Source organism: Schistocerca piceifrons, chromosome 8 (genome assembly GCF_021461385.2).
Source record: "Schistocerca piceifrons isolate TAMUIC-IGC-003096 chromosome 8, iqSchPice1.1, whole genome shotgun sequence".
Lineage (NCBI taxonomy): Eukaryota > Metazoa > Arthropoda > Insecta > Orthoptera > Acrididae > Schistocerca > Schistocerca piceifrons.
The window spans coordinates 96,466,928-96,494,267 of NC_060145.1; the positions used below are offsets into that span (position 1 = coordinate 96,466,928).

General features: G+C 39.0%; 1 protein-coding gene across 1 annotated transcript in view; it reads left to right on the forward strand.

Annotated features, from left to right (window-relative positions):
• The window catches only part of LOC124712097 (jmjC domain-containing histone demethylation protein 1), a 126,208-nt gene that overhangs the window by 57,122 nt on the left and 41,746 nt on the right, over positions 1–27,340 (forward strand). Inside the window, exon 12 of the mRNA XM_047242394.1 lies at positions 7,318–7,611. Within this exon, the coding sequence (XP_047098350.1) occupies positions 7,318–7,611 (294 nt within the window). The remainder of the gene's footprint in view (positions 1–7,317; positions 7,612–27,340) is intronic.

Genomic DNA, 27,340 nt, shown 5'->3' on the forward strand with positions numbered 1-27,340 from the left:
TGATAGCATAATTGCCGCCACCTTTCTTGTTACTGGACGACTTCAACGCCCATAACCCTCTGTGGGGAGGGTCAGTGGCAACAGGTCGAGGCGCCACCATTGAGCATTTATTGGTGCAGCTCGATCTCTCAATTTTAAATGATGATGTCTTCACACACTTCAGTGTGGCGCATGGCAGATACTCCGCCATTGACCTTTCGATCTGTAGCCCTAGCCTCTTACCATCTGTCCAATGGAGTGTGCATGACGACCTGTGTGGTAGTGACCACTTTCTGATCTTTCTGTCACTGCCACGGCATCACTCTTCTGGACGCCCCAGCAGATGGGCTATGAATAAGGCTGACTGGGACTTGTTTTCCTCCATTGCCGCTATTGAGCCTCTCTCTAATGACGACATTGATGCGGTGGTTCACTCAGTCACCACCAGCGTCGTTACTGCCGCAGAATCTGCCATTCCAAGTTCTTCTGGGTCCCCTCGGCGGCGGACTGTGCCTTGGTGGTCGCCTGAGATCGCTGAAGCGATTAAAGATCGCCGGCGGGTGCTCCAGTGTCACAAGCGACATCCCTCCATCGTACACCTTATCGCCTTCAAACTTCTGAGTGCAAGAGCCCGCCGCCTTATCCGCCAATGCAAGCAAGAGTGCTGGGAGCAGTATGTGTCCACCTTTGGCCTCCATGTCACTCCATCACAGGTCTGGGCCAAGATTCGACGCCTCTATGGCTATCGGACCCCTGTCAGCGTCCCTGCGCTCTCACTGAATGGAGCAGTTTGTACTAACTGCGACGTAATTGCCAGCCGCTTGGCAGAGCATTTTGCTCTGAGTTCCAGTTCTGCCAATTACCCAGTGGCCTTCCGCTCCATTAAAGAGCGGATGGAACGTCGGAGCCTTTCGTTTCGCACCCACCATCCAGAATCGTACAATGTTCCATTCAGTGAGTGGGAATTTCGCAGTGCCCTAGCGACTTGCCCTGATACCGCTCCTAGGCCAGATCGCATCCACTGTCAGATGCTGAAACGCCTTTCAGTGGACTGCCAGCGACGGCTCCTCGACCTTTACAACCGTATTTGGGTCGAGGGTGAGTTTCCGTCGCAATGTCAGGAAAGTATTGTTATCCCCATTCTGAAACCAGGCAAGAACCCTTTGGAGGTGGACAGCTACCGTCCCATTAGCCTCACCAACGTTCTTTGCAAGTTGCTTGAACGAATGGTGAGCCGGCGGTTGAACTGGGTACTGGAGTCTTGGGGCCTTCTGGCTCCGTCTCAGGGTGGGTTCTGTAAAGGCCGCTCTGCCGCCGACAATCTGGTGAGCCTGGAGTCGGCCATCCGTACTGCCTTTGCCCGCCGTCAGCACCTGGTCGCTGTCTTTTTCGACATGCGGAAGGTGTACGATACAACATGGCGTCATCACATCCTTTCTACACTTCATGGATGGGGTCTTCGGGGCCCTCTGCCGATCTTTACCCGCAATATTCTGTCGTGTCGTACCTTCCGCGTGCAAGTCGCGGCCTCCCATAGGAGAACGGTGTGCCACAGGGTTCAGTTTTCAGTGTCTGCCTGTTTTTAATAGCCATTAACAGGCTCGCTGCGGCGGTAGGAACGTCTGTCTCAGTGTCCTTGTATGCTGATGACTTCTGCCTTTATTACAGCTCTATTGGCATTCCAGCTGCTGAACGTCAGCTACAGGGCGCTATCCGTAAGGCGCAGTCTTGGGCTGTAGCTCATGGGTTTCAGTTTTCGGCAGCCAAGACCTGCATTATGCATTTCTGCCGGCGACGCACTGTCCACCCGGAGCCGCGGCTTTATCTTGATGGCGAACTCCTGGCAGTGGTGGAGTCACATAGGTTTTTGGGGGTGGTCTTCGATGCTCGGTTGACTTGGCTGCCTCATATTCTGCAGCTTAAACAGATGTGTTGGCGGCATTTAAACGCTCTGTGATGCTTGAGCCACACCTACTGGGGCGCCAACCGATCTACCCTGTTACGGCTCTACCATGCGTTAATCCAGTCCCGTCTGGATTATGGGAGCCTGGCTTATGGCTCAGCATCTGCGTTGCGGGTGCTGGACCCTATCCTCCACAGTGGGATACGCCTTGCCACTGGTGCCTTCAGGACCAGCCCTGTGGCCAGCATACTTGTCCCTCCACTGCGGTTACGACGCCAACAATTACTGGCTGCTTATGCTGCCCATGTTTTTAGCTTGCCCAGGCATGCAAATTATTGTCTCCTGTTCCCACAGTCCGTCGTCCATCTCATAGAACGTCGGCCCTGGTCGGGATGTACGATCGCGGTCCGCGTCCGAGAGCTTCTCTCCGGGCTTGGGGTTTTCCCTGTTCCACCTCCTTTCCGGGCCCCTTTGCGAACACCACCATGGTGTGTGCCTCGCCCTTGCCTTCAGCTGGAATTGGCACAGGGCCCAAAGGACTCAGTCCCTCCGGAGGCCTTCCGCCACCGCTTTCTCTCCATCCTAGCCACGTATCAGGGCTCTAGCATGTTTTACACTGACAGTTCGATGGTTGCTGGTCGTGTCGGTTATGCTCGTACTCTAGAGGACCATTCCGAACAACGTTCATTGCCGGCTGGCTGTAGTGTTTACACTGCTGAGCTGGTCGCCATCTTTCGAGCCCTAGAGTATATCCGCTCCTGCTCAGGTGAGTCCTTCGTTATTTGTAGCGATACCCTGAGCGGTTTACGAGCTCTCGACTAGTGTTTCCCTCGTTCTCGTCTTGCGATGGCTATCCAGGAGTCCCTGCATACTCTTGCCCGTTGCGGCCGCTCTGTGGTCTTTGTATGGACCCCCGGCCATGTTGGGATACACGGCAATGAAACTGTTGACCGCCTGGCGAAAGAGGCCACCAGTGCACCATCTCTGGAGATTGGTCTCCCGGCGAATGATTTGCGGGCAATCTTATGCCGCAAAATTTTCGACGTGTGGGACACTGAATGGCACAACCTGCCCATGCGAAACAAACTCCGCCCTATCAAGGCGACGATGGGTGTGTGGCAGTCATCCATGCGAGCCACTCCTAGAGATTCAGTTGTTCTTTGTCGGCTCCTTATTGGCCACACCCGGCTGACACACAGTTATTTACTGCATCGGGAGGACCCTCCTCTATGTCGTTGCGGGGCGGCTTTGACAGTGGCCCACATTTTGTTGGCCTGTCCCCTTTTATCAGTGGTCAGGCAGACATTTGTGCTGCCTGATACGCTCCCTGCCCTTTTAACTGATGACCCTGCTATGGCTGGCTTAGTTTTGCGTTTTATTTGGGCAGGGGTTTTTTGTCATTTAATCTGAGTGTTTATGTTTTATTTTATTGTTTTGTGTTGATTCTGGCCTTTGGCCTACGGTTTTAAACTGAGTTTTTAATGTGTTCTTGGTGGTTGGCTTTTCCCTTTTTTATATCTTTGGTCGGCCAACCACCGTCACACTCTGTGTGATTTTAATTTGTTTTGTCTGATCTCTGTCTGAGTCTTTCTTGTCCTGTGTCGTCTGACGTTTTTTTATTCTCTGTGGGTGATTTTAGTTTTTTTGGAAAAAGGGACCGATGACCATCGCAGTCTGATCACTTTAACCCCCACAAACCAACCAACCACTAGCCAGAAATGGCCAGTTTTTCTTCATTCTGACAGAGCATGTTCTTAGAGATTCAGTGTTTGAATTTAAGAGGGTGAAGACCAATATTGTTGCTTAATATAGTGTCAGAAATACATGCAGAAGGACGAGACTGAGTTATAAGTGGTGCAAGAGAAGGTGGCTGTTGCACCCCATCGTCACTTATTGACTTGGTCCGGAACACTTCTCACTGATTGTCCTGTTTTTCCATTGCTGCAGCAACCTTGCAATAGTTGTATCATAATTGCGAGGTGAAGCTAAACATTGCAATTTGTGTTGGTAATGCCGATTGTGGATTATGTGAGCATTTCCTCTCTCCCATCTACCCTCTCCTCAACAGCCTAAAATATTCCCTACCTCCACCACCAACTGCAGTGCGAATCGTGTCTTTTGTACCACTTATAATCGTTAGTTCACATCAAATGTCAGAAGGAAGAAAACGGGTCGATGTCAAGCGAGACTTTGAGTAAGAATGTAGAATTGAGATAAACCTTACTAGGAAGAAATGTAAAATCGGAGAATTTTTAGCATTGGTCTTAAAGGTTTTTCACAGTAGCTACGAATTTATGGCGTAGAACCACGAAAAACGTAAAATCGAAGTTCCACAGCACATGAATATTTTTCATTTCTTAACAAAGTGTTATAGCATGTTAATGCTAAGAAATATGCCTGAAATATAGATAAGTTTAGATGTAGTGTAAACACTGATGAGATATCTTGTAATCAAACTTACAACTGTCTTATCAAGATCTGCTGTGTCTCACCTGCATTTGTCAATTTGTGTCGAATGATGGCTCTGCTAGTTATGAAAACTTGACACTTTGGTACCTCTTGCAAGAATCAGTTCCCTTATGCCTCACTAGCATTCTTGATAACTTCTACTATATCTTTATCTGCTTAGCTCAATTTCGACACTTGTTTCTCATTTCATGTTGACCATTATGAATCATCTTCCTTCCTTGTTTGCAATTCTTCCTGACACAGTAGTGAGGTACAGGACTTATGTTTGGAAGGACAGTTGTTAAGCTCCTTGTTTGGCCTTCCAGGATTTGGGTTTCCCATTGTTGCACTAAATTGCTAAAAGCAAATGCCAAGGTGGTTATTTTGGAAGCTACACAGCCAGTCTTCCTTCTTACCTGGCCACAGTCTGCTCTTTTTGTGCCATCTCTCATCTCCATCGTCAGTGGAACATTAAGTTTTAATTTTTCTTCCTCTTTCTTGTTGGTATTTGATGCTTCAGTCGGTAAAAATGGAAGCCATACAGGATCACCATGTTTTCTTTCCAACTGTTGAAACCCTTTTCCTCGGAAACATGTAGATGTATCAAGTTGAAATGTATCTCAAATACTAAGGCCTATTGTCCCTTGGCGACATAAAGGGAAGCTTGTAAGCCAATACAGTCAGAACATACTTCTGTGAGACACATTTTTTGATAGTCACAAACTCACCCATCAAAACTTAAACAGAGTACGTTCTGCTGGCCTAGAATCATAAAATTTGCCAACAAGAAAGGTCTCACAGTGAAACCAAAGTAAAAAAAAAAAATTCGAAAACTGTAAATTTGTAGTCACATCATGCAAAAAAAATTATAGTTTCTTATCTGACTCTTCTCCCTGGAACAGGTACACACATATGAAGTTGAACTTAATGTCACATATTTAAATCTATATGTCCTTGGTGGTGTAATAAATATAAACTAACTCAGATCAGCCAAAGGCTACGGCTATCTATGAATTCTGATACTCACAAACTTGCTCATCAGAACCTAGAGGGTACTTCCCATTGGGTTAGAATCATGAAATTCAGCTAGAAGCAAGGCTTCACAGTACAAGTAAAGAAGAAGAAGAAGAAAAACGAAAACTTTTAATATGTAATTATATCACACAAAAAATATTTCTTTTTTCATTTGTTATCCAACCTCAAACTTGAAATTACGACAGTCAGTAGTCGTGCACTCATGTTGACATTGGTAGAAGTCAGACATCAGGGCAAGGAACGACCTCTTTGTTCATATGATGTATTTCAGATTTTATCCATCATCAGGTATCCAGGAGCTATTGTTACGTGTAGATATGGCGTTGTATGTGGAACACCATATCTACGTTTAATTATCGTTCCTGGATATCTGATGATGGATAAATTCCAAAACACATCATAAGAGCAATAAAGTCATTCCTTTCTGGTCTTTGACGTTTGCCATTGCGACCCAGTCAACATGAGTGCAGGACTGCAGATTATTATAATATTGGCCACGTGTCTCCTGGATGATTTTGTGTCACATTTGTATTATTGAAATTAAAATATTCTTGGAACCCCTGGGATTGACATCCTGCCAGTATCAATGTTGATAACAGGCAAAAATGGTAGAGATTCTCATTCCCAGAATGGGTGAACTATCCATATACATAATTAAGCTTGTATGGAACACTCTGTGCTAGTTCTACTCGCACGTGGCCAATTTTTTGCAGGGTGTATATGCCCCGGGACAACTGGGAAAAACCCGGGAATTTTTTCATCTGGGAGAAAACCCGGGAACCTTTTAGAATTCTGGGAATTTTTGATTGTGTTAGTTTTGAGTCAATTTTTTTTTTTTTAACTGGTAAGAACTGATAACTCTAACTAAGAATTTTTCTTCAGCCCGCTTTTGCAGAATAATACTCCAGCAATAAAACATAAACGAGAGAAAAGCACCAAAGTAAATTTTTAGTTGCAAAGAAAATGTCATTTACAATGACAAACCACAGTATGTGCACAAGCATCCACCGATAGCAAAATGTATCTAAGGCTTTAGGACGAAGACTAAGCAATACTTCACAACAGACTGGTTTCAGTAAGCATGGCATCACAACTGTTGCTTCGGAAACTTAACGTCCTGTTTTTGGTCGAACTCATATTTATACTTTCGCAATACAAAAATACGACCAAACATACTGCTGCACGTCAAAAATCTTTTCAAAATGCATATTTTTTATATTTTTTTTGCTGGGTTTCGTTTCCTTAAGTGCAAGAATTTCTACACTGGTGTATAAAAACTTACCATTCAAAGGAATGATAAGTTTCATAGTTCCGAGGGAAAGTTTACTGTCACTTAACATGGAGAATGTGTATTTTCACTGGGGAAAAAGTGTGTATTTTCACCCAGGAAAAAGTGTATTTTTAACTGTGTAATCCGAGAAACATTCAGCAAATTTTTTGCTTGTCCATGTATACATCCTGTTTTTGTTAGTTTTTTTCTTTTGCCCATATTGCTCGTTTCCTTGCTGTTCCCCTTGGAACTCTTTGAAGATAAATGTCTTTTTTCTAAAGAAATTTCCATTATCACTGATTCTTAAGTATTACTTCTTTGCTGATCTCTTTGAACATGGGTGTTGATGTCTTTTCCAAGAGATATTTGAATACTTTCTCTCTTTACCTGTTCCCACTCATTCCTTAAAGTTGCCCGAAGATCATGATGTTCCATTTTGCAGTTACTTCTACTTCCCTTATTTTAAAGACATCCATGGCTAATACATTCTTTTGTTAATTCAAATTTCCGTGTTACACTTTACACTGTGATTGTTTAATGGTTGCTGCATCCAGCATTTATTACGGAAGGATTTTCAGAGGAGCTCAGTTAATTATTCTCATTCAGAATCTAAATATTTTACATACTTGGTGCAGTTTTTCTTTCATGTATGAAGTATGTACAGCGTCATGCTTCTTTACAGCCACGTCACTTCCGGGCTCGGGCGAAGTCATCAGACATTCGTCGCATGTCAGTCAGCAGTGATAATAGCTCTATGTTAGACTCAAAAGACAATCATATGCTCCAAGATGTGAAAGGGGATATGGATGGTGAAATGGACGGAGAAGGAGAGGATGATGATGAAGAACAACCAATGGAGAAGAAGCCACGTTTGGAGCCAATGCTAGATTCTGTAGTTGTAGTAAAAAATGAGCCATTGGATGGTCCAGATAACAGTCCTCCACCTCAACCAACGGCACCTGTGATACCTGTGAAGGTGAGTGGCATGTATTAGTGAAGAAAGCAGTTATTCAGCTTTACCCTGTGCCTCACAGTGGCAAATTATGCGACCTTGCATCAGTATTCACATTCACATTATTACTTGTGGTACTAATGTGCATAATATTGTTTGTGTTTCACAAGCACTTCTGCTTTCAGATTTAGTAGATGGTGAACATTTGTATATTGGGAACAGTATGAGACTGTCAGCATTGGTTTTGAGTATCCATTGTCTGATGTAACAAGTGATTTTCATTATTTTACACTGTCATCAGATAAAATAAATACAAAATTCCAACTTCTCTTTTGATATCAAAGGAAATGCACCCTCTTATCATAGCGTCATGCCATCATCCCCACCTGGCACCGTATCTGGTTATTGAATCGGAGCACATCTTAACTTTTGTTTGTGGACACTGGTGTATGGTCCTGTTAGCTTGTTTGTTTTTAAAGAGTGAGATTATTTGTGGGACAGCAGTTTTGGGAACAATTTCTCTGTTTTCATATAAGCATTGTTGCATGTTCAGTTTTTTTTTTGTATCAATCTGTCTGTGAATCAGCCTGTGGGCAGTAAATGTCTGATCAGAAGGATGTGAAGTGCTCAGATCTATTCTATAATGATTGTGCAAGATAGTTCTATTTCCCTGTTCAGAAAAATTGATACCAACACCTAAATTCACTCTTCTTTGGTATTGAAAACTGATTGATGAGATATCAGTACATTTTGATCTGTACTGACAACTGATATTTTGTTATAAACTTCTTTTTTTCGTTTATAAATCTACAAATAGTTTATTTGTAGAGCAGCTTGCTGGAATGAAACATAACAAACATTGATGTTTCAAAAAGAAGAGCCCCTTGCCATCAATGTTTTTGAATGAAAACACACAGTAACAATATGTCAAATACTTAGCAATTTGTATCTTTTGGCTTTCCACCATAGCATATCAAAATCATAAAAGCTCAATAACAGGATCAGTCCAACAGTCACTTCTTGGAATGAATGTATTACGAAAAGCATTTGGGTGAAATTAATATGCGAACGTGGTAGAGTTAAGCATTGGCCATTTATGTCGTGGGCTATGCATCTTCGTGAATAATTAGTAATTCATTCTCCCTCTTCGTATTCATTGACAAATACAACATAAAGAAAATAAATCATTAGTTGTAAAACATATGTTGTGTAAGGACAATTTATGGATATATTGTAACAGGTTATCCACAATATTCATGTTTTACATTTTTGTGGAGTTCATAATAAGCAGTGCTGTATTTCTAGACTATGCTGTAGGGAGTAGGTTTGTTAGCTACATTGAATAAATACTAAAAACTAACAATTTTTGGGCACGTGGTAATTGGTTTATAATTTCTTGAATTAGTAATTGTATGTTGAGCAGCAAATTGAAAATAATATTTTCAATTACGTAACTAAAAACAAAATTACTCTAAGGAGGAGAATCCTTCAAAATGAATCTTCAATCAAAATAAATTGATAGATTACTTCCCCCATCGCATCCCCCCCTACACACACACAAACAACCAGAATGCCTCTTCTATTAGATGAATAGTGATTTACTCTCATAGGAGTATTAAAACTGTGGTCAGGTCTGGAGAATTATTACTTTCCAATCAACAACAAACAGAAACACGAAGTGACAAAAATTTTAGTGTTATATTTTAGATGGTCCTTCGTATGACAAGAGAAAGGTACGAGTTGCCCCCATTGCTCTTCTTCCGGCTTGTAATTTTTCACTTGGACGTAGTCTTTGTGATTGTTGTTCTACATTTTATGTTCCTCCCATCCCCATTAGTTTCTTCAGACACAATTTCTGTTGTTCATCTACAAACATAAAATATTTCCATGTAGTTTCTATGTACCCACTACCAACGCTTAAAATGCTCCTTCCTTCACTGATTGTTCCATGTCATGACCATATACATTATTCTTGGATTGTCTTGATGTAGTTCTCATCCTTAATATACAGAAAATTCTGAGTGAATGAAAGTGTCTTCAGAGTGGACTTTTGACTGTGTTATAACATTTGGCAGTGCATTTAGGTGATCCTATTGCTTGCATCTTCACAAAGAACTTTCAGATGTCTGTTTTTGATTGATTGACTAGGAACTTATTACCTGGCAGTGTTTATTACTAAACTCCACACAAATTTCAGAAATTGGCAGTGCTTTTTTATGTTTGACATATTTTCATATATGACTGAACCGTAGTGACATCCTTCAGTTAAAAGCCGGAGAATGAAAACATTTGTGATTTGGTTTTTCATCATTTGGAAGACTCATTTACACATCTCATTCTCATGTCATCAGTTGAATTACTTTAATGTTAACTCATGTCATCTGATGATTCATTTAAATGTTGAACAGAAGATTTGATTGGTCGTTTAGTTGTAAATAGAAAATTACCAATTGGAGGATGTCTTTTATTCATTGGATCATTGTATTGCTGTTACTAATTTTTGCTGCATCAAAAACTGTGGATATTTTTTCTAATAACCAGTTTTACATTTACAAGAAGACAGAATGGCTTTTCAGTACATACATACAGGAAGTGAAATTGTAAGTGCTGTTGATATATAGATTTAAAAGTGGATAATTTTTTCTACTTTTAGATATGGGTATTGGCAGTACTTGGAATTTTCTCCCTTTAAGGTAAGTACTGGCCAGCCATTCTATTTCCTTGTAATTTTACAGTTTTCTAAATTGAATTTACCTTTTGATACAGTTTTACATTTACTAGGTTATTGGTAAAATAGAAACACACTGCAAAGTTAGATGTGAACCAGTTGGAAGGATAGGTCACCATGTATACACTGAGCAATTCTTAACTGACATAAGTAGTGTACATGTTGTCATCAGCTTCTGAGGCAGAATGGTTGTCCAGGAAAGAGTCACTGGAATTCAGTGACCTAAAAAGACATAAAGATTTTCAGCCTATATTACATTCTGCTTGAGCTTCATCTGCAAAAACAAATGGTGATGTGTCTTTCCTACTGCCATACATAATAAGAGGTACTGTGATATTCTCTCTACATTCTTCATATGCAAGAATGAGTTTGCCTAAATAGTTGAAGTTTAATGCCAGTAAAAAATAATAATAATAATAATAATAATAATAATAATGTGTGTTGAACTTCAGCTAATGGCTTCTTTTGCATTCAGTTTGTGTAATTGTGTTTCCAGTGCCACTCAAAAAGACCTTTCATACTTTTATGAGAAAGTTTTAATTTATAATTGGAACATGTATTATTAAAAGATTGATCTCATTTCCTCGACATCTAAGAAAACAGTGCATTTTTCTTTTCTAGTCGCATTGACTTCGTAGGCTTGTAAATACCGTAATTGAGTAATGAAGAAATCTATTCAGAAGAATGAGAGGACTCTGCAAGTAGACTGAAGACGAGTGCTTCGTGCAAGTGTTGGAGGGCCACAAATTGTGGAAGATCCGTTAAACTAATTGTGAATGTGTGTCTTGCTAACTTGCAAGGAAAAAATAGCTTCATTAAGTTGATTTAAAAGCTGTGAATCAGTTTGTTATACACACTGAGTGTTCTAACTGAAAAAAATTTAAGGGTGAGTGCGTTCTATATCCTATTCATTTCTCTTTTTGCCAGTCTACAACTGGAGTGAAAGCACCACTCACCAGTTTATCAGGGAAATGCACAAAGTTGTGCAGTTCAGTGTGAGTCAAGCAGTATGCCTGTTATAAGACATTTGCAGAACCTTTCAACTTTGGACATACAGTATTTCAGATTTATATACTTTATCAATATCTTTTTTTTGTAATTGGGGACATTGTGTGAAAGAAAAATACAGTTGTGCCTTTACAACACAATATTGGAATGAGCCATTACGATAAAGATATTACTGGAATTCATAAACAAATAGAAAAATTTTGCTATTGAAATTGTTGACTTAGTTGACTCCTAAAACCTAACATACAAGTGTCAGAGGAATGCAAGTCAAATGTTAAGTCATATATTTAATTAATAGTGAATGTTCCATGTCTAGTCAGAATTCATGCAATAAAAATTTCTGGAGGTTGTACATACTACTTTTCCAGTATTGTATCTTTATCAACCTCAACATATGTGAACAGATTCTGTTGCACATTTGTAAAGTTTTCCGATTTTGATTTTTTTTAATCTGAGGTTTCGTATGTGAGCTATGTTCTGCCAGATGAAGTTTGTCGCAATAGTCACGCTTTAATATATGGTGAGATTTTGTTATGTCTTCAGTTGCTTGGGGGTAACAAAAACTTTGGTATTATAGATATTTATAGCTCTTATTACTTTTTTGTTACTGTGAAAGCACTATATGATAACTAATTAGCATTTTAGCAAAGTGATGTCACAAACGTATTTCATTGTGCTGATTTGGACTTTATAGATTCTTGATGTAAAGTTTCTTTGATATATTGATGGTGTCCACAAAATAGTTTTGAAAATCCTGTTTGGATATTCATTTGAGAATTTTCTCTCCGTTATGTGTTAGCCTCTCCTGAAGGATCAAAACTTTTATGATTTTTTTCTGCAATAAGAAATCCATTTTGTATGGAATTATTATTGTGGGACAGCCCTCTTTTGTTGGTGAGCTGTAGGTGGTGTACACCACCTGCTGCTGTGTGTGGTTAGAATCTGATTTAGCTAGTATATACTGTTTTGTTGTGAATATATTCATTATACTCTTCTTCAGTTTTGGATTTTTTCCACTGCCTTGAGAAAACAAAGATTTGCAGAATATAAAGACGTTTACCTTTCAATTACTGCAGCTTTTGACATTATTGGACAGTTCTGTTCTTTAAATTGTTACCATGACTGAATATGTTGGGTAGACTCAAATGAAACTTAAAACAATTATTTAGTTAATCCATTGGAAGGGCATGATACAAAGGAAGGTATCCTCATTAGTTTCAAAATGGATGAATGTAGAGAAAAAAAACTTAGTAAATATTCGTAATTCCTGTGACTTTCAAATTAGGCTATTGACAATGGATTTTCAAATTAGGCATATTGACAATGGAGAGAATGGGGAGAATAAACAAGCTATAAAACAATGTTCCTACAGTAATTTATTTTTCTTTGATTCTTTTTGTTCTGTTGCACAGTTACTCAAATGCTGTTACAAGTTATCAAATGATTGCTGCTCAACAGAATTCACCTTGAGAAGTGTAGTTATCAGCTCATAACATTTTACTAAATAATTTCGAATTAGAGTTGGTAGTGTTACTAGTGCTTATGATAGTCTGATAACTTCAGTAGTATACATACTTTAAAGGACACTTTTGAAAATAAAATATTAAAAACTGAAAGTCATCATTTGTATATGATGATTTACCATCATGCTTACTTTTAGGCACTTCTGTATGTACTTTGCTGTTACTCACCAACTTCTGTGCATGGCTTTAATTTTCCTTGATTAACAGCATGATACTGATATTAAGCATGGATTAGATAGCAATGTTTGTCCAGAAGGAATGATAGGTGTAAGGGGCTGCAGCAGCCCGATAGTACTCGAAAGATGGTACCTTTTCTGAAAGTTTCACAGAAATATATATCCTAAAACAGCTCTCCGCCTCTCCTCCCTCCCCTTCTTCCACCCCCTCCCTCCTCTCTCTTCTTCATCCCCTGCTTTCTCCGCACCACAGCCTGTGTGCTGAGTGTTTACATAGTCACCTGTAACATAAAGGAACAACAACAACGATAGCACAGCCCTCAATGTACACCTTTGGTTCCAGTACATAGAGGATTGGATCAGCTGAAATATAATGTTGAAGATACCTACTTAATTAATGCGTTCTGTTCAAATAATAATTGAAAGAATAAAAGCATTTTGTTCATTGTGCAATTACTAATGTAATAAAATATATAGATGTAAATATACAGGTGATATTTTTATATTCAGTACAAATTATTAAAAATTTTGAAAATGTGTATTTTAAGTCAATTTCTATTGTGTACATTATAATGTAAATAAAATTTTCTACTGTCTGGAAACATTCAATGTACTCAATTATTGCTTGCATTCCCATGTACTAGAATTAAGTGCTTATTTTTGCTGCCTGCTTGTAGATGTGCATTGAAAAGTGCAATGCCATATTGATGCATTGTGTAGCTACATCTAATACACCTTGCAATTTACATGCTACATATATACAACTAATTAGCTGTCAACCAAAAAAACGTTATGTAATGTGATTATTATGGGAAATAATACAGGAGAAAAGGTTGTTTATTAGCGCTGTGTTCACTGTCACCTGACACTGTAAATGGATTAAATACTTGGATACAGTTGTCAATAATTTACTAATACAGTTTAATACAATTTTATTTGCACTTAGTCTGTTTTTTTTTTTTTTTTTTTTTTTTTTTTTTTTTTTTTTTTTTTAAACATGTCGCGGGCGTTTTATTTTTTTACATTTGGTGGGCATTTGATTTTTTTACATTTGGTGGGCATTTGATTTTTTTTACATTTGGTTTGCATTTGATTTTTTTTACATTTGGTTTGCATTTGATTTTTTTTACATTTGGTTTGCATTTGATTTTTTTTACATTTGGTTTGCATTTGATTTTTTTGCATGTGGTGGGCGTTTGGTTAAGCATTCGGTGATGAAAGACTGCATGTACAGACAAATTTGTTAGGCGAAGTATGTCATTTTATGAATGGCACTACAAATAATCAGCAGCATATTGTAGCTTGAAAATGTAAAGGCATAATATTTCCTTAAAATGGGGCGAAGAACCTCTCTTGCATGCACTGTTTCAACACATCCTTTCCATTAATGGCCCAGTCCAATGTGTTAACATCCTCCTTTGCAGTATATTTCTATTTAACTTGTCACTCTCTTTTTCTGTCTTAATATCAAGCTTTTAACATCAGGTATATTTTACTTGGTTTCACGAAAACTTTGTCAGTTTTCAGCCTAATATTTACAGTATGTTTACACTAATGAATAGCAGTTAATCGGCTTATTTTACTCTTATTTTGACTGTGCTCACTATTAATATTTTATTGGTGTTTCTGTGCATTCCTTATCTTTTCCATTTTCCAGAAGGGCATCTTCATGTTAAATAGTACTTTCTTTAGTTATTAATGATAAGTAGGAACCTCAAAATGAAGTACTTATATTTGGAGCAAAATTATGCATTTGTTTGACTTCAACAGTTTTCCCCAAAAGGTCTTTGCTCATTTTCTACTTTTGGCTCGATTTAAGCTTTCAATGAATGATTGCTTTTGTTAAGAAGCAGCAGCAATTTTTCTCTGTCTGATCGAAATACATGCACCAGTTTTGTTCTCTGGTTGCGACAGTGCATACAATATTAGGTCACAGTGGGCCATGAGTGTAAACAAATGAGAACATTGACTGCATGTGGGACAACCCTCACCTCCGTGTTGCAGGGCAGTCAGCTTACAACCATATTCCGTGTTTCTGCTAAAGCACATGTGAGAGCTGTACTTGTACCCTGTGATATTCCACTATTAGTCTCATTTCAGAATAAGAAAAGAAAAAGGGCAATGTACAATCCAAAACAAAGCAGAGTGAACAAAGCCTTTTCTAAACAGCTACTGTGAATTGCTTGTCGCCTGAAACTGCCACAATAAAATGTCCGCATAATACCAACTGTAGCTAGCTGTCAGACAGACATTCCTTTGTTCTAAGATGAGAGGTCCCGTGGCTGAAGCAATGCAGCCGTCCGCAGTTGATGATTGCATGAGCGTAACTTACAAGCGCACTGATACATTACTGTATTAATGCGTAAATGCACTCTTTAATTTTGGGAACACATCCCTGCACACATTCTCTTTCTGAATTGGGTTTCGCCAGATATTGCGGAGTACCAGTAACCAATCTTCTTCAATATCTATCTGCAGAAAGTAGAGCAATTTAAAACTGTCATTGATAAAATAGACCCTTAAGATGCAGTTCACTATGAAATAGCATTCAGGTAAATTCACATTTTGAGGCACAATTTGCATCTATATTTGCATTTACTGCAAATGTTAATGTGTCAGATCCTTGTCGTAAGTGATATTGCTTACTGCCAACTAACAAAAATTCAGGTTTTTTTAGCCATTGTCGCCTCCTTGATGGTGCCATCTGATTTATGAGTATAGGCTGTGTTCTCGGGCGTAATTCCCTCATTACTGTTCATCTCTTGCTGTAGGAGATGTCTTCTTAGGTCATGCAGGTAGATGTTTCAATTCTTAAAACATCAGTTGCTTTCAAAGAAAGTGAGTTCTTTGCCTAGTGCTAGCAGTGATAACAAGAATAGCTGAACAGCATACTGGTGTCCGTGCTATAACCCCCGTATTGTGGTGTCACACGAATGCTGCTGAAGACCACAAAGTCAGGCCTAAAAAGACCATGAAGCACAGTTGATTTTGTTTACCTTATTGAGCACCAAAGTACTTTTCAATCCTCCTCTCCTGAGGAAGTTGTTCACTTTTTTTAATTTCCATAGGTTTTAAATTTATTATAATTCCAGCCTGGAATCAAAATGTTTAATCTATCATGTTATTAATTTCAGTCGGTAATAACCATCTTCAGACCTGAGTATAAACATGTTGCAGTATACAAATCATGCCATTGTGTGTGGCTGTGCATTCAAAATTGTTAACTGTTTCGGCTTCGTCAAGCAAATAAAATTCTGGTAGGCACCACAGTACCACAATACAATTTAGTGTGACAGATCCGAAATGGCCCTTGATTGCACTTCCAGATGTAATAGCATGATATGTATAATGCAACACATCTCTGCTTAGGTCTGAAGAGGGTCATGACCAACTAAAATTAATATTGTGATTAACATTTTGATCCAAGACTGGAATTATAATGAAGCAAATACTTTCCAGGATCACGGTAAACTTCATCGTGACTGTCTCACAACTTGTGGACTTTAAATTCTTGCTTAGTAATCACTAAATTTGCATGGATAAAAGTATACTGTTATTGTTATATTCCCAGTAAAGTGTTCAAAATATTTGCTTTGTGAGGCAGCTACCATTACAGAATATAAGCACTTGAGCACATAGTCCGACCATATGCACTACCGAAAATAAAGTGACTGCAGCTTATTTGCTGTGGTGGATCGTTGCATGGAGAATAGATCCAAAATGGATACTGACGACCCTTGATTTCTCGCTTGTATTAAATTATATTGGTGTCTGGTAGTAAGAGCCGTCTAGCATTGAATAAGTGAGGATAATTTCACCAAAAAATGGAGGGCATCTACTGAAGTGAACACTGATCAGAAGCAAATAACAAGCCTTCACATTTGAGAAGAGGTGAGAGGTGATAGTGGCAGCGCTTTGGTTGCTGCCTGTCTTCCATGCTTCATGCATCTATGTCTGTCTGAATAATCTGCAGGGAACTGGGTAGTTCATGGGCACTTAACCCTTTTGTTGCCACAGACGTGCTCTCTATATTGCATGATGATTTCTGCTCGCCAAATACTGGTGTCTGCACTGGGAGACAGCATTCTGACCGATGTGAAATACTTTTATGACTTGCAGAGACCTATTTGGGTGAACATTCGATTTTTGTGTGTCTTGCGTCTGGTATTTCCACTTGATAAAGAAGTGAATTTCTTTTTGTTATCAGTCGTACTTAACTGTGCTGCATCAAATTAAGTAAAATGTAGCATGAAATTTTAAAGATTTTGCAGAGGTAAAAACGCATCACGTGAACTTTGTGTATGGTTGATTTTAGCTCATATATTGAAGCAGATGAAAAGTAGACAAGATACCAAAATGTCAGAACAATATCACATTTCATTATCAAGTTATTGGGTTTTATGTCCAAAGGACAGTCATACATGATGCACCCATTCATGTCCTTGGGTATTGCGAATCGTGGTCATAACAATTGTCACAGATCATAAATGAATCAAGATATCATAATAAGGTTTTTTGCAAATGATAGTACACGCTGAGGCACATACATTTTGTCATAAATACTCTAAAATTTTTTATTCACCGAGATGTGGAAATAACTTGCGTGCAGCAGTGAGTGGTCGGTGGCTGAGTGTGCATACAGGCGCCAACAGCACTAGGGAAACCCAAGCAGCGTGTGTATACATGTCCACAGCATGTTGGAAACAGCATAGCAGAATGTGCATACATGCTCGCAGCAGCAAAAGGGTTAAAATTTTTTCTCATTTCTTATTCCATATTTGAATGGAACAAGGGAAAAATGTTTGTGCCTTCAAAGAGATTTACATCTTGCTTGCTTTGTCCTTATTAACCTCACTTGAGATGTGAGATAGCAGTAGAATGTCTTCACAGTGAGTGTGCCTTTAAATTGTGGTTTTCATAAATTGCCATTGCGCGTTTCACAATAAACACATTATAAGATCCTTTTGCATCTTCATAACATTCCTATACTGACTGAAACAGTCAGCTGTAAATCTGACATGTCACTCATGTACCCTTTAAGTAATATGTGTTAGGAATATTCCACTCAGCTATCTTTATTTATGATTTTCATTTTTAAGTTATGTAATTGAAAATTACATAACTTCACCCTTAGATGTTGATATGGTTGCCCAAACCAACTGACCATGACTATTTGTACACAATTTGAGTTGCTCAGTGTACTCCATGGTCACAAAGACATGCTACTCCATGGTCACACAGATAAGCAACCTGTCTTCTTATTTCTTTTTAAAAAAATCCATCTACACATCACAAAAATGAATTTGGAAATATGTTGTGAAATGGTAGAGAAAAGGTCTTGGACAACAAACTGTGCATTTGTGATTATGGTTATGTTCCGTGCAAAATGGGTGATTTCTATGCAGACCAGGAAGTAAGTTTTGAAATGTTTTACTTAGTCAAACAATGCAGTAGTATTATGGTGCATGATAAGAAGCCTCATCAAGGGAGGAGGAATGGGGCAGAACAAATGATATCTTTGACACAAATTACAACAATAATAATTTTTTTGTCACTCTAACTTCATTACTTGTAGAACATAAAACTATTTATAAAGCCACCGTGTCATACAATTTTCAGTTTATTATTGAATTGAGTGGATGTACAATAATATTACATATTAATGAGTTGTTGAGCATAGGCCGATCTTAACTTGCCTTCTTGGCAGTTTCTCTCTAAAATAAAACAACAGTTTATAGCAGTTTGGTTCTCAGATGTCATCCAATAACATCCTGACTATCCCAGTTGATTACAACAAATTGTGCACTTGAGTGTGAATGTTTATTCTCTCAGGCTCAAGCATGTGTTTCTCAGAGGCAGCCACAAAGGCGAAAGTTGTATCATTCTTTCCTTGTGTTGCTGGCAGTATTATTGAACAGAAATAAAGACAATAACTATATCAACATCAAAATACAGTGAAACCTGCTTTTATACATTTCAAGGGACTTCAGAAAAATGATGTAAAATGTGGCAAATAACGTTTTAAGCTGTAAAAGTTACGTATTTGATACCTCCTTGCATCTTCGCACTTTATGTATGATATATGAACATAACAGGCATCAAAAGACTTGTCAGGGACTTTTTTTACTATCTATTAAAGGTTTATTATTTAATAAAAACCTCTGATGTAACTGGAATTGACATGTGTCTGGGAAGTAGAAACATTTGACTTAATTTCAGATGTCATAATGTTTTTGGAAAGCCTGCAGTTGTCATCAATTATTTAAATAATGAAATATTGCACTAGTCACATTTTTTTTAATGCTTAATGTCGCACTTCGAGAATTTTTAAATTCAAATGTCATAATCGATGTTGTTGGAAAGCCCACAGCTGTAATTCATTGTTTAGATAATGAAATACTCCGCTAGTTACATATTTTTTCATGCTTGACGACAAGTTTTTCTCATTGTCAAGTGCAAATATGTACGTAAGTATTTTGTGTGGTGTTTGAATATGTGTTATTCTGCCTCTCATGCACTGTAGTCGTCTTTTTGAGGTTATCAGGTACTGTACCACCTCAGTTTGCGTGTGCATGGTTTTCTACTTAACTATCACTCACATTGCTTGTGTAACATCACAAAAAATTATACGAAAATACTGCACCTGACAAAGAGAATAAATTCTCAAAACACTTTTTGCTCTGCATGAAAAAAATTTGTATCTGGCATTGTGTTTAAACTTAAAAACATTTGAGCAACACAAAGTGAACGATAGTGTCAACTAGCCCTACAAGAGGCCAAACCCCAAATACGCTACATATGGTTCGACAAAGGTGTCACGATGATCACAAAAATCATGAAACTGCATTTGCACGGTAGAGAGTTTGGAAATGGTTGTGAATGGTCATGATATCTTTATTCGAACGGGCCTAATTACTCCCATCAGCCATCATGCCAAGTAGTGCTTGGCAGCAGCGGGAGATACGGCATGAATTGTTCCAACTTTTACACGTTTACCAGTTCAAATACGCTGAGTAGAGTGCCCTGGTGTCAAGAAACTTAAACACGTAATATTTGTAAACACTACTGGACGGCCAACATGCCAGCATTATTTTTTTTCTTGACAAATATTTTTTCATAATGCATAAATTGTGGGAAAATTATAAATATTTTGATGCAAAATCGGGTGCAGATTAACATTGTGGTCATAGGAAATTTGACGGGAACAATAAATGTCGTAAACGGCGGGAAAACATTAATTCCGGGAACGTAAAAGCGGGGCTATACTGTACCTTGAAATGATGTGTAACCTCTGCAGTTCATCACACAATGCTTCTTTTGTAATCTGATGACCGAATTGTCACGTTTAAGGAATTCGTATTATTTATGGTCATTCACCAGTAAGTTTATGTACCTGCCAGTTATTAATGTCAGTGGATTGCAGGATCAGATAAAAGCACTCTGACAGGTTTTATGCTAGGAATGTGTTGGGTGCCTCTTCGATTTGGTGTAATGTATAAACACACATCTGAAGTGCAACAGGCAAGATCGCAGCTGACTATATATCAAAGCTGCTTTTTATCTAGAATGTGGAAGAGATAGTGAAAGAAGTTAATCTAAAAACAGAAATGAAATGTAAGGGTAACAAAGTTTTGCTAATGTTTGCAAATGCTATAGCCCTTCTGGCTGAATGTAAGAAAGATTTATAAGAACTTCTAAATAGGTTGAGTGACAGAGAACAGTTCAAAGAAGAGTAATTACTTGCTAAATCAAGAGGGGGTTGGGTTGTTTGGGGGAGGAGACCAGACAGTGACGTCATCGGTCTCATTGGATTAGTGAAGGATGGGGAAGGAAGTCGGCCATGCCCTTTCAAAGGAACCATCCCGGCATTTGCCTGGAGCGATTTTAGGGAAATCACAGAAAACCTAAATCAGGATGGTCGGACGTGGGATTGAACCATCGTCGTCCTGAATGAAAGCCCAGCGTGCTATCCACTGCGCCACCTCGCTCAATCTAAATCAAGAAAAATACAGTGAGAAGCATAGGCACACTCTGCAGCATCAACTGATGAACTAGCAGATCATGTTTGGTGTGCAAACCAGCTATTTGCTATGATACATTTACAGCATAAGAGAAAAGAGAAAATTTCTTTATTTGTCAAATGTGGTACTGATGTTAGTTAAATTTTGTTCTTGTTATGTTGGTAGACATTGTGTAATGACTTAAGTCTCAACTGGAACTGCAGAATAATATTGTTTACCTGCAGATATTGGAAGTAATGCATTTGTAAGTGTTTTACCTGCAGATATTTGAAGTAATGCATTTGTAAGTGTTAACATTAAAACGATAAACTGAAGCAGTGTAATGTCAAATATTATTATTTTAATAATTTTTTTATAATGGGTTTATTGCCAACAGAAATTTATTCAAAGCTTGTGAGGTTTTGATGAGTCTGCAGTATTAAATAAATAGTAAGTTGAATTCAGACATGTTAAAAATTGTACATGTGAAGGATGGCATAATGTGCAGCCATAGATGAAAATATCAAGAAAGTGTATAATATTGCATTTGGACAATTTGCTATTACTGGAGTATGGTATAGATAACTACATGTGCATTTCATGTGAAACACAGCAGGACGAATTGGCTGTCAATATATTTTGTCCAAGATGGGCGTGCTACGCTTCTTGTATTCTGCTCAAAAGAAGTGCAAAAACAAAATTTTCACCAATCTTTAAGTTGTTTTAGACACCGTCCAAATACTTTTATGTGCCAGCCTGTTGTTGTGGATGATTATAGCCCGATATTGGGGGGGGGGGGGAGCGCTCTTCCTCCATCAGGAAAGTACATCTGCTATAGAGATAGTTTCACTGTGGAAGTTTGAAGTATAAGTTGGTGGAGTGTCTACCTTAGACACAACGTTTGACAACTTCCAATTGCCACCCATTCATAAATCGAAAGAAATTTTTTTACTAGAATACGTGTTCATCATAGCACTTGTGGCATCTGTAGGTGGAAGTTTTGCAATTCTTCCAGATTAACACATTATTGTCGAGATCTACATCTACATCTACATCTACATTGATACTCCGCAAGCCACCCAACGGAGTGTGGCGGAGGGCACTTTACGTGCCACTGTCATTACCTCCCTTTCCTGTTCCAGTCGCGTATGGTTCGCGGGAAAAACGACTGTCTGAAAGCCTCCGTGCGTGCTCTAATCTCTCTAATTTTACATTCGTGATCTCCTCGGGAGGTATAAGTAGGGGGAAGCAATATATTCGATACCTCATCCAGAAACGCACCCTTTCGAAACCTGGCGAGCAAGCTACACCGCGATGCAGAGCGCCTCTCTTGCAGAGTCTGCCACTTGAGTTTATTAAACATCTCCGTAACGCTATCACGGTTACCAAATAACCCTGTGACGAAACGCGCCGCTCTTCTTTGGATCTTCTCTATCTCCTCCGTCAGACCGATCTGGTACGGATCCCACACTGATGAGCAATACTCATGTATAGGTCGAACGAGTGTTTTGTAAGCCACCTCCTTTGTTGATGGACTACATTTTCTAAGCACTCTCCCAATGAATCTCAACCTGGTACCCGCCTTACCAACAATTAATTTTATATGATCATTCCACTTCAAATCGTTCCGCACGCATACTCCCAGATATTTTACAGAAGTAACTGCTACCAGTGTTTGTTCCGCTATCATATAATCATACAATAAAGGATCCTTCTTTCTATGTATTCGCAATACATTACATTTGTCTATGTTAAGGGTCAGTTGCCACTCCCTGCACCAAGTGCCTATCCGCTGCAGATCTTCCTGCATTTCGCTACAATTTTCTAATGCTGCAACTTCTCTGTATACTACAGCATCATCCGCGAAAAGCCGCATGGAACTTCCGACACTATCTACTAAGTCATTTACATATATTGTGAAAAGCAATGGTCCCATAACACTCCCCTGTGGCACACCAGAGGTTACTTTAACGTCTGTAGACGTCTCTCCATTGATAACAACATGCTGTGTTCTGTTTGCTAAAAACTCTTCAATCCAGCCACACAGCTGGTCTGATATTCCGTAGGCTCTTACTTTGTTTATCAGGCGACAGTGCGGAACTGTATCGAACGCCTTCCGGAAGTCAAGAAAAATAGCATCTACCTGGGAGCCTGTATCTAATATTTTCTGGGTCTCATGAACAAATAAGGCGAGTTGGGTCTCACACGATCGCTGTTTCCGGAATCCATGTTGATTCCTACATAGTAGATTCTGGGTTTCCAAAAATGACATGATACGCGAGCAAAAAACATGTTCTAAAATTCTACAAGAGATCGACGTAAGAGATATAGGTCTATAGTTTTGCGCATCTGCTCGACGACCCTTCTTGAAGACTGGGACTATTTGCGCTCTTTTCCAATCGTTTGGAACCCTCCGTTCCTCTAGAGACTTGCGGTACACGGCTGTTAGAAGGGGGGCAAGTTCTTTCGCGTACTCTGTGTAGAATCGAATTGGTATCCCGTCAGGTCCAGTGGACTTTCCTCTATTGAGTGATTCCAGTTGCTTTTCTATTCCTACTGTGAATTGCACGTTTTATTACAAAAATGTTGATAAAGTGCTAGACCTAAAAGTGGGTGTAAGACAAAACAGATGTTCTTTTTTAGCAGTGATCTATGTGTCATTTTCAGTCTTAAATAAATTGACTGAATGTAGCTGAATGCTATAATGTATGTCAAAGGCCTTCATCCAGCAGTGCATGTGAAAAAGGCCTGGTGTTGATGGTTTGAAAGACTGAATGACCCAGAGTTACTAAGGGAAACAAAAGTTAGATTGAAATGAACTGATTGCTGTAAAGGAAGAAGAACAAGAACATAATTAATGGGACTATAAACATCAATATTACTTGATTATTAGAAATATTTTGTGTTAGATGGTGTAATGGTTTTGTCAAACTGAAATAAGATAGAATACGGAGACAGAAAAGACTACATTTGGTGCCTTACTGAAACTGTATGGGGCATATGGTGCAGTTACTACCAAATGTGTTTCACAAATGCCTTACTTTGTGGAAAAAAAATGTGTAGCGTATAGTGTGATTAAAGAAATTGTCACTTTTGATGTTAAGCTTACAGGAGGGTAAGGTCACACTGTCTCTCCAATGATGCCAGTGGTGAGCCAGATTTGTTTTCTATACGCTTGGCACAAACTGCCCGTAATGCTGACTTCCACTCCGTGCCTAACAGTTTCTAGGCTCACAAGCCCAGTCCACCCATCTAGCGCTTCCTATTCCAGTTCCAGTCCTGTCACAGATTTATCCTATACCATCAGAGCCAGGGCCACATGTGAAAGCAGCTGTGTCATATTCCAGGTCTGCTGCAGTGATTGCAGAACGTAATATATTGTGACTACCAACCAGCTGTCCACCAGGATGAATGTCCACTATCAAATTGTGGCCAAGAACAAAGCGGACCACCCTGTGGTACAACATGCAGCTGAACATTACATTCATTTCAATGGCTGCTTCATAACCCAGGCCATCTGAATCCTCCCTCAATCACCAGCTTTTCTGAACTGCAGATGTATTCTTTAAGCACATCCTCTGCTCCTGAAAATATTCCGGCCTCAACCTGTGGTAACCTACGGATCCCACACTATCCACCCAACAGTTCCACCACCACCTACCTCTTGTTCTGTCACCCCCTCCCAATTCACATCCCCTCACCCTCACTGGTCTTTCCTCTTCTCTGCTCCTCCCCTCTTCCACTCCCTGTTTTCCTCTCCCACAACCTCCCAGTGCTACACCTGGCAGTCTTGTCTTGCTGCCATCTAGCCCTGCATGCTCTACCAGACAGTGATCTTCTCTCCCCCCACACACAGCAGGGATAGCAATCCCTCCCACTTCATCACCCCCATTCAGGATAGCTGCTTTTGTTCAATGCAAGAGTTGCATTCTGGCCATAGTGGCTGGAGATAATTGTCAAGGGTGTATGAGATTTGCCTATTTGTGTGAATGTGTATGCATTTTCTTTTCTGAAGAAGGCTTTGGCCAAAAGCTGATGTGCAACAGTCTTCTCATTGTGCCTGTCTGCAACTAAATGTGTCAACTTTACAGCGGGTAGCAATCTACCCTTTTCATAACGTTGTTGATATTCCACTATGGCCTTTCCGTTGTTTAATTACACCCAATTATTTTTTGGATGTATTCCAATATCGATCTTCCCATACAGTTCCTGCCCTTTATGCCTCTCTCTAGTTCCCTGGAAATTATTCCCTGATATAACACAAGCCTCTATCATCCTCTTCTTTCTTCTCATCAGTGTTTTCCACAGATTCCTTCTTTGATCGATTCTGCATTAATTGTCCTCATTTATTATGGCTCCATTTCTCAAACACTTAGATTCTCATTTTTTCTGGTTTTGCTCTCGGTCCACGTTTCACTTCCAGGCCATGGTATGTTCCATGTACAAGCCTTCAGAATTTTTTCCTCGGATTAGTGCTTGCATTTGAGGCTAGTAGACTTCTTTTAGCAAAGGATGCTCGTTTTGTGTGTTCAGATCTGCTTACATGTTTCCCTTCTTCGTGTGTTATTTTGCTTCCAATGTCACAAAATTCCTCTACTTTCTACAGTGTGCTCCCCAATCCCCAATTTTTATGTTAGCGTAATTGCTAATCTTATTTCTGGTGCTCCTCATTACCAGTCCTGTAATTCTTCCTTGCTTTCACTGAGGATAGCACTGTCATCAGCAGCAAATCTTAGTTGTGGATACCCTTTCAACTTGAATTTTAGTGCTAGTCCTAAGCATTTAATTTATTTACATCATTGCTTCTGTGATGTACAAAATGAACAGTAGGTAAAAACGACTGTATTACTGCCTCTCAACATTTTCAATCTAACTGCTACTTTATTGGTCTTCCAGTCATATTTATCTCTTGGTTCTTGCACGTATTGTGTATTACCGATCTTTTCCTATAGCTTATAGCAATTTATCTGGTCATTTAAAACATCTTGCACCATTTTACATTGTCAAATGCTTTTTCTAGTTCAAAAAATCCTACAAATGTTCATCAATTTTTGTGTCTTGCTTGCATTATCAAGTGCAATGTCAGAACTGCCTTCCTGGTGCCTTTACTGTTCTTGAAGCCAAACTTGTTCTCATGTAATACACCCACAATCTGCTTTTCCACTCTTCTGTATTTTATTGTTGTTAGCAACAAGGATGACTGAACTGTTTAAGCTGATTTTGCAACAGTAGTTGTCACATTTATCTGCCCTTCCTGTTTTCAGGTTTGTGTGGATGAACTTTTTCCAAAAGTCAGAGGGTATGTGTTCAGTCTGTAGGTTCTACACCATAACTTGTCTAGTTATTTGTTTGCTACTTACAGAAATGCCGAAGTGATGTTATGTATCCCATCTGACTTATTTGACTACATGTCTTGTAAAGGTGTGCTGAGCTCTGACTCTTCTACTTGATCCCCTGGTCCACCATGCATTTCTTGTTTATTTCATTCCTAAGTGACTTATATTGCTGTATTTGTGTATTTTCTGCACTTTTTTTGCATTTCCTTCTTTTGTAAATATCTGCAGAGCAGTATTATGCATTTAAGAGACCCATAGAGGTTAGAGTGCAGAACAATAACCTCTGAGAGAAGATATGAGAGACAAGAACTCAGGCACTGGATGACGGATAACTCCAAAACTGGGGAGAGGGTGGGGGTTAATACCTGTGTTGGAGTATGTGTAGGAATTAATAATGACAGATTAAACTACATGCCAGATTAAACTACATGCCAGATTTGGATACATATCTAGTTGTGTGCGCTCAAATACTACACCGCGGCACAGGAAGCTTTCCTTCTGAAACCAATATGGCCTGTAGTAAATTGTTCTCTATGCCATACTTTTTGTCTAAATGTTTTAATGCTATAGCTCAGAGGGAGTGTGTACGAGGAGACGGTGAACTAGAAAAGTATTGTAGCAGATTGAAGTGGGAAAAAGAATTCTATGTGATATAGAAAACTCTTTTCTTTTAACCCGCTCAGTAATATCTATTGGTCACAACATTTTTGCATATCTCGAACAGTTCTGTGATTGTGATGGCACAGCAAAGTATCAGTCATTATCATGTGTTCTGACATGTTGATGCATTACAAACCATAATTTCTTAAAACAAGAAATTGGTAGCCATTTGTCATATCATTAAATAATACTATCACAATATACTTCTGAAATTTAAGAGCATGTTGACTTTATGTTTTGATGATAATCTTGTGAAACTAAGAACAACATATTAATTGCTGGAATGTAAATGATTATAGGGTATTTGTGTTGAAAAAATTGT